This window comes from Balaenoptera musculus, chromosome 8 (assembly GCF_009873245.2).
Source record: "Balaenoptera musculus isolate JJ_BM4_2016_0621 chromosome 8, mBalMus1.pri.v3, whole genome shotgun sequence".
In the NCBI taxonomy this organism is placed as follows: Eukaryota; Metazoa; Chordata; class Mammalia; order Artiodactyla; family Balaenopteridae; genus Balaenoptera; species Balaenoptera musculus.
The window spans coordinates 86,907,450-86,920,097 of record NC_045792.1 but is presented as its reverse complement, the minus strand read 5'-3'; the positions used below and the strand labels follow the sequence as shown (position 1 = coordinate 86,920,097).

The 12,648-nt window shown below is 48.7% G+C and overlaps 1 protein-coding gene across 3 annotated transcripts in view; it reads right to left on the bottom strand.

Annotated features, from left to right (window-relative positions):
* Positions 1-12,648, bottom strand: part of PRR5L (proline rich 5 like) — an 81,359-nt gene that overhangs the window by 22,609 nt on the left and 46,102 nt on the right. For 2 of the 3 annotated variants that reach the window (XR_005021035.1, XM_036862178.1), the window contains exons 5-7: positions 10,502-10,559; positions 5,273-5,364; positions 1,377-1,517 (exon numbers count right to left, since the gene is read on the bottom strand). Coding sequence is in view for 2 of the 3 variants with exons in the window: in XM_036862178.1 (XP_036718073.1) it covers positions 1,377-1,517; positions 5,273-5,364; positions 10,502-10,559 (291 nt within the window). In the remaining variant the exon portion in view is untranslated. The remainder of the gene's footprint in view (positions 1-1,376; positions 1,518-5,272; positions 5,365-10,501; positions 10,560-12,648) is intronic. The other variant, XM_036862179.1, reaches the window with a different exon arrangement.

Sequence of the window (12,648 nt, the reverse complement as noted above, 5' to 3'; positions counted from 1 at the left end):
ATTTTATGCTTCACAGACCTGAGCTGCCTACACATACTCTTCTATCCCCATTCCTTCTCCTTCCTTTTCATAAAAATACTTGACCTGGTATTCTAGCCAATGACACCCCCTCTCGTTCTGTTAGGTAACTCTTCCTCCTCTCTGACCGCAGGAAAGGGGGAGACGGCCCAGAAGGACGGCCCAGCTAGAGAACCGGAAGAAAACAGCAGCTGGTGGGGAGGGAGAGATCAGGGGTTCCACGCCTGACGTTCCACCCCTGCCGAGACGGCAGCCAGGGATCTTCACCAGCCTGACCAAGAATGAAACTGTCTTCCCTGAGGACGGGCTCAGAGCTGAGCATCTGAACTCAGTACAGAGGTCGGAGAGGCAAAGTAGCCACCTTTTGGGGGATGTCCTTAGGCCACAAGCCTTGTGCACCCCTATCCATAGAACTGGCCTCACGGAGGCCATGTGTATTCTATGTGATCCTACTCAAGGTCACAGCCGATTGCGCAAAGGGGAGTCATGTGGCCCGAGCTGGGCCAGTCAGTCTTTCCCCTGAGTGTACACAGTTCTAAATCTTACTACCTCGTGCTGCGGGACCTCAGGCAAACACATAAACCTCCTGGGTTTCAGTCTCCTCATCTGTAAGATGGCACTGACAACAGTGTCCAGCTCATAAGGTTTGGATTATTTGATTCAGAAAGCGACACACTTTAAGTCCTTGGCCCATGCCTGGCAGGTAGCCAGGAGCCAGCCAGGGTTAGCTCATCTTCCTATCGTTGATTTAGAATTGGGATTAAGAGATGCTAGGCAATCATCTGGGTCATCTCTTGGTGGAAACATGCAAGCCGTGGGATGCCACGTTTATCGGTGCAAACCAAAGCACTGAACGCAACTCTGCAGAGAGAGAGAGAGAGAGAGAGAGAGACCAAGTCCAAGAGGGCCAGGAGAGGCAGCGTCAGAGAGAAGCCAGGTGGACCAGACATGAGTAGAGACCAGTAAGTGGAGAGAGGCTGGCAGCTCTGTGGCCTGACGTGGTCTCACTTGTGGCTGTAGCCCCTGAGGACCTTTCCTGTGGGTTCCTGGTCTGGCTTGAGCTGGGATGCAGTGGGTTCTGGTCATAACTTACAACTCGAGGCTCCCTGACATGACAGGATGGGGGAGAAGGGTGTCCACTCCCTGAAGGACGGGACAGCGCTCCCCTTGCTCCCCCCGGGATCCCAGCACCCAGCACAGCGCCAGGGACCCTGACGGTGCACCGTGGACACACAGCAAATGGACAACTGAACTGGAATGTGACCGATGACACTAAAGGACACTAAACTGAGCCAGGGTGCTCTGGCCACAGGGCCCTTTCCCCCTCAACCTGCGGTGATGTCTCCGCCCGGCCTCACCTGCAGGATGAGCAACATCTGGACGATGGACGAGGGCAGCTGGGGCTGGGCCAGCAGCAGCAAGTCATCCAGCTTCACCTTCAGCAGGACCAGGTCGCGGAAGCCCAGCAGGGAGATCTGGCGGATGGTCAGCTCCTGGCCCTGGCAGGAGAGAGGCAGCAGCGTCGGGAGGTGAGAGAAGAAGCAGCGTCGGGAGGTGAGAGCTGGCGGGATCTGCCACCAACCACATGGGGGCCAGCAAAACAAATGGATGGTTGGGGGGAACGAGGTGTCTGCAAGGCCCAGGGGGACTGTCAAACGGTCAAAGACTTGGCCCCTGTCCTTCAGAACAAAAGCTTCGTTTACGATAAGGTGTGACTCGCTGATTCGAAAAGATCCATGCACCCCAATGTTCATAGCAGCATTATTTACAATAGCCAAGACGTGAACACAACCTAAATGTCATAGACAGATCGCTGGATAAAGAAGGTGTGGTGTGTGTATATAAATACACACACACACACACACACACACACACACACACACACACACACACACACACACAAAGGAATACTACTCAGCCATAAAAAGGAATGAAATTTTGCCATTTGTAACAACATGGATGAAACTGGAGGGTATTACGCTTAGTGAAATAAGTCAGACAGATAAAGACAAATGACAAATGTTGTACCTTATCACTTATATGTGGAATCTAAAAAATAAAACAGACTAATGAATATAACAAAACAGAAACGGACTCATAGATACAGAGAACAAAGTAGTGGTTACCAGTGGGGAGAGGGAAGAGGGCAGGGGTAACACAGGGGTACGGGATGAAGAGGTACAAACTACTAGGTATAAAATAAATACGATACAAGGATATAGTGTACAGCACAGGGAATATAGCCAATATTTTACAATAACTTTAAATGGATTATAATCTATAAAAACATTGAATCACTATGCTGTACAACATTGTAAACTAATATTGTAAATCAATTATACTTCAGATAAGGTGTGACTCAACCTGCCTAGATGACCCAAAGATGATACAAGACACGTACAGTGGGGGCCGTGGTGTGCTAGTGGTCAGGAAGGAGGAAGATGAGGAGAAACGAGACGGAAGATCAACAGCGCTTCCCTGCAGCCAAGGCTGCTTCCTCAGCTTCACCCATTCAATATTTGCTCAACTATCATATGCCAGGCAGAGAAGGAAATACAGGACCTGTTAGACTCTTCTGCAAATGCAAGAAATACAGGAAGAAAAATCACTGGGAAAGTAGAAGAAGGGGACTTGTTCAACCATGTAGGCTGGGGGCAGAGAATGAAAACAGTAATTAATCATCGTAAGAGCTGACCCTTACTAAGCTCTGACCATGTGCTAGGCTTGATTCTCAATATCCTAGATGTAAGTGGCACATTTAATCCTCACGACCACCTCTGAGATAGATACTACCCTAAAACCCGCTCCACAGATGAAAAACCCTACACCCAGAGTGACAGGAATTTACCCAAGATAGAGCTGGATCTCAAACCTAAACTATTTGATTTTAGAGCTCCTAAAGTTTCCCAAAACAGAAAGGGAAAGGAGGGCCCATTTCCTGGACTCTCCTTTGCACATATACATACAGCACACAACAAAAATCACCTTGGTAGAGGTGAGGTATCACTAGGGTCTCCTCCCAAAGACGACATAGCTTCCCATCCCTCAAGTTGACCAAGGTTTAAGGAAGTTTTGCACTTCCTGCAACTCCTTAGGGTTTTACAGAAACATGGGCAAGAGTGGTTTTGCCATCCCCGCATCCCCCTGCCCTCCAGTCCCAAGAGATACACGCCACCCATGCTTCACAGGCTCAGTTTAACCACTCCTTGATTGCCTTCCCCAACCAGCTCCAATGACAGTGGTCCCCCCACTTTTCCCAAGGTCCTACAATTTCTATTCTTTGCACCACATCCCAGCCCTCGGCCCTGACTTTCTATCATCTCGTAGGTATCTGTGCCCTCGCTTCATCGCCAGGACTCCTTTCACTTTACAAGACAGAAAAAGGCAGGCAAAGTTCCACACCCTTGAACACAGTGGGCACGCAAACACGTTGTCCAGTGAGGAAGCAGGCCTCACACAGACACTTACACAGCGAGTTGTGAGAAGGACCCAGCTGGACTAACAGACACCTCTGGGGGTGTTACTACCAGTAGTAAGAGTCCCTAACTCAGGGGTCCTCAGAGTGGGGTGTCTGGACCAGCAGCAGCACTTGGGAAATTGTGGGGGGTGGGGAGGGGCAGACAGGGGCAATAGCAACTCTTGCCAGATCTTAGAATTTTTCAAGAGAAGCAGGACAGTATCATTCTCAGACTCACGTAGCTGGGCTCCTGCCTGGATTTGAGGCTAAGAGGGCCCCTCTTGGCCCTCCAATGACTGTACGGGGCCATGCCCACTCAGATCCCTCCCTCCCCATTCTAAATCCATCCGGGTATCTGCACCTTGGAGTTCCCTGCCCAAATGGTCCTAAGGGGGACCTAGGTCTACACCCCCTCTCCAGTAGGACTGCCAAATAAAGCAGAGGCTGTCCAGTTAAATTTGAATCGTTTTTTTAGCATAAGTATATCCCAAATACTGCATTATTCATTGTTTATCTGAAATTTAACTCAGTATCCTGTATTTTGATTTGCGAAATCTGGCAACCCTACCTCCCTGGTGTGTCTTCTTAAGACCGACTGTTGGCCGAGGAGTGAGTATTGCAGAGAAGGGAGAAGTCTGTGGACACAGGGAGTGAACCATCCACATAAACGCTTCAAATCCTCTCACAGGGGTGCAGGGTGGAGCTGAGGCTGGGATGAGAAGAGCAGTGTGCTGCAGGCCAGACGCTTCTACTGGAATTGTTAGGGGCAAACCTGAATTGGGAAAGGGACTCTGAAGGCACAACCTCCCAATTTTTAAATATTTGACATGTATTTAAAAGAATTCCAACTTCCTTTAAAATACCACTCAGAGCAAACAAAGCACGTGGGCCCTTACCTCTGGTACAAGGTAATTCCTACCTTTGCTAATGGCTGTATTATTGCAGCGCCCACGCCTGCACTTCAACAAACCTGGTTAGATATGATGTCTTAACCGCAGTGGGAGGAGCGCTCACGAGCACATAGCAGCATAAGCGAATGACAGAGACATATATTTTGGAGAAGAATACTTATTGGTCAGTCTGCCTGAGGGGCTGTCCATTCTGACCTGGCACTGACCAGTCCTGCTATTCGCCCCTTCAGGAAGGTAGAGGGAAACCAACGCAGGTGGTAGAATGAGCTGAGCTCACAGAATAAGAAGCATAAGAGATGCTACTCGGTTTTACTCTAAATTCTTCATTCTGCAGGAGATGAAACAGAGCTGTGCCTAGAAACAGGAAATGAGTTTACCCAAACCCAGCAACTGATTCCAGGCCCACAGTTCTTCCTGCGACATCATGGGCCTTCTCATATTCAGGAATCCCTTACAAAGGGCAAGGAACATTGTCCCTTTCCCACAATTTGGGAGCCACAGAAAACGTGCCGGAAAATTGTGCTTCAAAGAAGGGGGGGTGGAGAAAAGAAAGAAAAGGAAAGAAAAAGTCTCCTTCCCCCATCTTCCCTACTTCTGAAAAGTAAGAAGAAACAAACCACTCCAAGAATATACAGACATACTCAAAACCAAGAGGGAAGAGAGCGCCTACAAATTGCTAGGTATGCAGGCACTGTTCGTTGCTTGAGGTTAGATGCTGAATATAGAACAGAGCGGCCTTCCAAAGGTGTCCAAGGTCCTGAGCCAGCTCAGGCAGCGCCCAATCCCCTGGTTTTCCCCCATTCACTGGCAGGCCCCAGGGGGCAAAGGCCAAGGAATAAGACAGACTGCCCAGGCCGGCAGGAGGATGTTCCCCAGTAAGACTGACCTGAACTGGATAGAATATTGCCTGCAGGGTGGGGAGAGTCTCAGTGAAGAAGTGGTCCCAGACTTCAGCCAGAACCTCAATGCGATTTTCACCTACATGAGGGCGAGAAGATGGGAGGGGAGAAAGAAAGAAAAGAACTTGGTCATTACTTGCAGGAGAGGCCAGGAGACAGTTCCACGTCAAATGGAGCATGGGATGGTCGTGAGAGGAAGCTCATTACCTACTTTTGATCCAGAAGTGTTACTACAGTAAACATGGGATTGGATGGGAAAACTCGACCGAAAATATGCAAATATGCCTTCTCTCCCTTAATCCAGAAAAGGGAGCTGAATTTTGAAAAGCACGCCATAACTGCTATCATCACGAGAATGGTTACAACATTATCAGGCCCTCTGCTAGATTATTTATCTATAAGCTATCTCATGAGTAGACGCTATTACCCCATTTTACAGCTCAGACAGGCCAGGTATCTGGGCTCAAAGTCACATAGGTAGAAGGCCAAGCTGGGATTCCAGAACCCATGCTCTTACCCATATAATCCAGAAAGATCATGTGCACAGTTATAAATTATTTTGTTTTTCATAATCACTAAGACACTGGCTTTTCAGTCTAGATTTGAGCTGTCACTTGAGAGAGACGGAAAGAGGGCTCAGAAACTATCACCTCCACCCACTGTAACCGGCAGGGCATTATTCTCTGAACAGTCGCCTGCAAAACACGGGACCCACCTCCTGACACTATGCCTACCCTCATCCCCCGGATCAGGAAGCCCGAGCCCTGGCCAAGCGCCACCCCCAGGCTAGATGGACATAGGTCACCCAACGCCACCGGAAGGCTGTTCGAGGGACTTTGCACCTGCAGGAAAGGCAGGCACTGGCAGGGCAGAGCCTGCACGGTGGCTGCTGTTTAATGACCTAGATAACAGAGCTGACTGGGCACTATCTCTGCTCAGCTGAGGCAGGGAAACTGGGTCAGCCAAGATTAGACCCTGAGAGATGCGTCTGGCAATGCACGGCCAGTTCCACTGAACTGATCTTGAAAGACTCATTTAGTGTTGTCCGTCTATTAATCTAACGGACAACAAAAGCAGTGGCTGGGAGAGAAAACAGAACGAGGGCACGACTAGTAGATAGCGGGGCCAAAGCTGCACAGATTTTGAAAGGTCGGAGTGAAATACACTGGAGAGAAATGCAAATCCACAGCAGCCTCTACTTTCCCTCACCGTGTGCTAATTACGCATTGTTGGAATCGCTCATTTACTTCTTTCTCTGTCTCCTCCACTAGAATGGGAGTGAGGGCCCCGGCCCTGTCTGTCCTGTTCACCGTTCTATTTCTAGCACTTAGCCAGACACATCAGTAAATCAATGTTTGGCAATCTTTAAATGAATGAATGGCAAGTATTGAGTGCATAGGTTTTTGCAGATGCTGGGGCTGGTGAGTGGAAGGAGGTTACCTTTTAACCCAGATATGGGACAGGACAAAGCAGGACTTAATAGCTAGCTCCAACACTTTCCTTTGCTCTTAGATACAGAAACCACAGCATAGGCAGCCTGGCTGGGGAGAGTCTGCTTCCTTCTTCTGTGTCTTCATCCTCTTCTGTATTCCCCTTGTATGTGACTTTTATTTCAGCCCCTCATGCTCACCATGCCCCCCTCTATGCCACAGGGCCTTTGCACATGCTAGTTCCTTTGGCTAGACTGTTCTCGCTCTCCTCTCTTTGCCTAACGTACATCTGTTTATCTTAATATTTTCAACTCCAGCATTACTTCCACAAGAAAGTCTCCCCCACTGGCCAAATCCCCCTATTATGGACTGTATTCTTAGTACTTGTCCCAGTTGGGGTTTTATATCTGATGGTGATTTGATTAATACCTGTCTCCACTACCAGGTAGTGAGGGCCTAGAGGACCTGTAATCCTATGAAGTTTTGTTCACCACTGTGTCCCCAGCACCTAGCAAAGTACCTGGTAAACAGTAGATAATCAGGGACTTCTCTGGTGGTGCAGTGGTTAAGAATCCGCCTGCCAATGCAGGCGACACGGGTTCGAGCCCTGGTCCGGGAAGATCCCACATGCCATGCAGCAACTAAGCCCGTGCACCACAACTACTGAGCCTGCGCTCTAGAGCCCGCGAGTCACAACTACTGAGCCCCCATGCCACAACTACTGAAGCCCACATGCCAAGAGCCCGTGCTCTGCAACAAGAGAAGCCACTGCAATGAGAAGCCTGTGCACCACAATGAAGCATAGCCCCCCGCTCGTCGCAACTAGAGAAAGCCCGCGCACAGCAACGAAGACCCAACACAGCCAAAAAAAAAAAAAAATAGTAGATAATCAATAAATGTTTGAATGAATGCATCAATCACCATTCTCTTTTCAAAGGTAGGCTAGTTCACTGCAGGGAGGAGGTCAGGAAGTCAAGAGGATGGTCTGAAATGTTAGGGCATCCTGGTGCCTAAAACCAAGGTGAATCCCAACACCTGGAGAGTGTATCTCAAAGGAGAAAAGGCTATGCCGGCTCCTTTATTGATGGCCTTATCCTAAGTCTTCCATCACAAAGACAAGCAGAGGCCCTCCCGACTGGAAGGAAGTGACAGAGAAGCCTGATGCTCAGTGCTGGTGCCTACTTACTCCCCTTCACCTCCAAGATGGAATACTCATCAGCAGTGAAGTCATCCTCCAACCCGGCAGCAGGAAGGCGCCTCTCCTGGGAGCCTGGGTCTAACTGCCTGCTGCAAATTTCAGAGAGGAGTGGAGGTTTTGGAAAGTGTTCAGAGAAGAACATCAGAGAGACACAGGCTAACAAAGCAGAGTCGCCCCGGGAAGAAAGAGTTAAAGGAAGGAGGTGACTCCATCTCCAAGAACAGCCCACGAGTCAAGGCCTTAGCCCCCTGCAACGATGAAAGGGGTTTGGATGGGAGGTTCTAGATGACTGTCCTATAAAAACTGTCCTCTAGTTGCCACAGAAGTTTAGATCACCAGAGAGGTATATAGAATAGGTATGAGAAACTTCTTTAAAGCCAAGGTCACTAAAGCTCTAGAAAAGATTACGGAAAGTAACGAGGCATATTCTGTCCACGAAAGTGCACCACATAATGAGGGGCTACTTCTGCCCCTTCTGCAGCCGTCAGGTAGAGGCGCTGTGTACAAGCCAGGTCAATAAAGTAAAGGTTGTTCAGTGACAGGATGGATCCAAAACTCTATTTTATAACCAAAGAATCCTTTTATCCAAATAACATCTTTCTTGGAGTTATAACACACAAAATGAAAAAGTAGAGATGTTCTGGTTAAAGATGTGAAAGACCCTTACAGGTTCCCACCTGCCCATTCACTGTGCAGAAAGAACCTTGCCACCCAGACCCCAGGACAAGAAGGGACCCAGCAAGAGCATCCCGGCCCACTGCTCTCTAGTCGTGCTTTAGGGAAGAAACACAGAACCTTGGATGCCCTTTGTTTATCCCATCTAGCTCTGTGCCTGAGTTTTCACTCTGAACGTAGCTATGTTGTCACTTGGATGACAGACAGTCAGCTTTCCCTTTTAAGGGTCCTTGACGCTCTGGTTTTGCTCAGCATCTCTTTCATAACGCTGGCTTTCCGCATTTCCAGGAGCACGGAATAACTCCAAATGACTTACTACGATGTGGCCGGAGACCGGGCAGGCAGCTACCTTTCACACTGGTGTGCTAGCCTCACTCCAACATGCAAAAGGGCCACGAAGCTCTTGTCAAAGCCAGTCACTCAAAAATAAGGCCTCGGGTTACTGGGTATCTCTAAGGTTGAAAAAAAATCTCAACGTAGTTGCATTTGAGGGAAACAAGGCTGCAGGTTCAGTCAATTCTTGAATAGACAGAGGTTAATTTCAAACCTCTCATTTTCCAAAGGTTTGGTGAGCACTCACTGTGTGCTGGGCACTGGGACCTTCCAGGGTCAATTTCTCATTTTTCTTCCTACTTTGTCTTTCTAGGAGACACTTCACTGGACACAAGTGTCTCTCCCAGGGAAGGGGAAGAAAAAAGGAATGACCCACTGCCTGATAAGTCTGAATCTAGAAGTAAACTTGACCTACAGATGGAGGTCTCTAGGCTGGAATAGGAAAAAAAAAAGAAGGAACCAGTTTGCTTACCTACTATGTGCCAGGTATGGAGCTACGCCAGTTATACTCCTTTTACTCCCTACGATCCCTAGTCCCATTTTATCATTTTAAAAATTATTTTAGGGCTTCCCTGGTGGTGCAGTGGTTAAGAATCCGCCTGTCAATGCAGGGGACATGGGTTCGAGCCCTGGTCCGGGAAGATCCCACATGCCGCAGAGCGACTAAGCTCGTGTGCCACAACTACTGAGCCTGCGCTCTAGAGCCCATGAGCCACAACTACTGAAGCCCATGCACCCTAGAGCCCGTGCTCCGCAACAAGAGAAGCCACCACAACGAGAAGCCCGCGCTGCAACGAAGAGTAGCCCCCGCTCGCCACAACTAGAGAGAGCCCGCACACAGCAACAAAGACCCAATGTAGCCAAAAATAAGTAAATAAAATAAATAAATTTATTTTTTTTTTAATTATTTAAAAAAAACCAAGGCTCAAAGAAACGAGAAACTTGCCAAAAGTCAGCCAAGAAGTAGGTGGTACGCTGGATCCACATTGGTGGGAGCTGAGGTTAGCCGTTGGTGGAGTCACGGGGTCGGCCGACTCTTGCCCTTGGCCACCTCCCAGATCCATTCAGTGCCTTTCTATCCTGTCGGCTCGACTCTAGCATCTTCTCAGGCTGGGACGTTTTTCTTTGTTTATTAAATCAGCCCCCATCGAGCAGGTGCCTGCCTAGCCTCCTGTCCCTCAAGTGGGTTGGCCTCCTGACACGCACCACCTCAAGAAACAGGATTATACAAAGGCCGGTAGGAAATAGCCTGGATCAAACCAGACGGAACAGCACGGCAGGATCTGCGGTATAAGTTGTCCCTTCAAAGGAGACCACCAGCATGCATCCCAAGAAAACCCCCCTTAACGGGGTCTCCAAAGAGGCCACCCTAACTCCCCCTCAGTTCTCAAAACGCAGTCTGACTTGCACCGCTGGGAGTGGCTAACTCAGGCGGAAGTGCTGCCCCCCTAGCTGGAGAAGGGGCGGCCGGGGCGACGCACGCGCTTGGAGCCTGCCTCCCTGGGACAGAAGCATTCCAGCTGTCCAAGCATCAAAGGCTGAGTCAGAGGCCCGTCGGACGGGGGCTGCCTTGTACTTGCCTTCACACAGCTTTATCTTCTCCTCCACAAACAGCAGTCCTTTTGCTAGAAGCTGGTTCTGCCGAAAGAGAACAAAGGACACAAGAGTTGGGCTACTTCACCGCGTGACAAACCCAGGTCCACTCCCAGTGGGCGAGGGCACAGGGTTCCAGGCACTCGGGCACTGCTCATGCCTCCAGGCTGAAGAAGCCTTCTATCCTCTAGGAAGGCCGAGGCTTCCGGAGGCATCAGTGAGACAGCCCGAAGCAAAGGAAGGAGATGAGAGCCAAACCCAAGTGCCACCCCCATCCCTCCGACCAGGGAATGGGCTGCCCCAAGCTTGGCTGAATTCTCTGGAAGGACTAGGGTAGACACCCAATGTCCTTCAAGCTCTTCATGTAAAACTCAGAAAAGGGAGCATGGAGGCAATGGGAAATTATGCAGAAATAATGGATTTTTTTTATAAAAATGATTTTTTATAAAAACGATAAATCTCTCACGCTAGCATGAAAGAGACTGCCTGCAAGATTTTAAGCAGCAGTGAGTGTGTGTCCGTCAATGGGCGTGTGCGTGGGAAAGCTGTGGAAAGAGGGAGTAAGAGGAAGTCCCTTTGCAATTACAACTAACAACCGCTGAGTGTTTTGCATGTATCAGAGGGTTTATATTCTTCATCTCATCTAATTCTGACCCCCCCAATAATCCGGTCAAGTTGGTGCCATTACCCTGACTCTACTGATGGTCGGGGAAGAGGCTGGAACACAGGACACAGAGCTGGTCTTCCTAGCTCCACAGCCACGTTCTGTCCACTCTGCTTTGCTGCCTTCCAGCGAGTCTTCCCACCCAGACCCCTCCTTCCCTTAGAAGGCTACAGCTGGTCCCACACGACGCGAGCAGCCTCTCCAAAGGCCACGGAAGCTCAGAGAGTAAGGATGCCTCCCCACTCACCTCACATCCCTAGATTAGCAAAGGCCTATGCTTACAGGGTAGGGGACACACAGTGGTATATATCCTACCCAAAACCTAATGCGTTTCTTAGTACTCTCTTTTATAAAACCCTGAAACCCTGTTACAGTGATGATGGGAGCATACATGGCAGAGAAGAAAGAACCTGGACATCAGACAGGAGTTCAAGTCCCAGCTCAGCTACTTTCTAGCTGTGTGATCTTGGACTTCATTTCCCTGAGTCTTGAGTCCCTCATCTACAAAATGGCATCACAACAGCAATATCATAAAGTTCTTATAATAATTAATCATTATAAATACACACACACGGTGTTTTATGTTCCCAGTAATCTGTGGAAATGGGTAGTGATGACAAGAGTTGCTCTTTTAGCCCAACTATCTTCACAAAAGGAGTGGGAAGTAAAGAGAGTCAGTAATGAATGTACCTACATCAAATATATTAAAGTATTTGATCAAAGGTACTATCACATTCCTGTGACTAATACATATACACCAAATTTTATAGATCCTATTAAAATTCACAAGCTATAACCTAATTTAAAAAGTAATTGGCCATCATTTAGTTTCAAGATGGAGCCCCAACTCAAAGTTAGAGTGACATCCTATAGGAGTCTACCGACTCTGTTAAAGGAAAAAAAAAATCGATTCCTTTACTAGGAATCATGGAACAGACAGGTACTTAAGGTGAAACTCTGTGTTCTCTACCTTCTAGCCAAGCACACGGATCCCAGCAGCAAGAAAACACCACAGCACCAAACTGAAACGATCCAAGACTTTGTGCCAGCTGAGCTGGGCAGGAATGGATGGTGGAGGTGTTTCCAGATGGCAGTCACTCCCCCTGAATGGTTCTGAGCAAAAATCCCAATTGAGGTCTGAAGTGTCTGCCCGGGTCCCTTTCACTGGACCAGATGAGGGCCTCAGGGAGTCCCCTTGGCACTCCACGCAAGGACTCCTGATGCATTGCTCTCTGTCACCACCCCTACTGCCAACACTGACACCTCAGACTTCTTCCAAAACATCTACAAACCCTCCTTAATTTCATGTTTCCGAGATGCACCTACAAATGCAAGAGATACTCCTCCCTACGATGCAGGCTTCATAATTTTGTTCGATCACTGTAATAATCTACATTTTAAAGGTGTGGGGGGCTAACCAAGGTCCTGAGAGAAATAAAAGCCTAGTCCAGGTTATATCATGAGTTAACA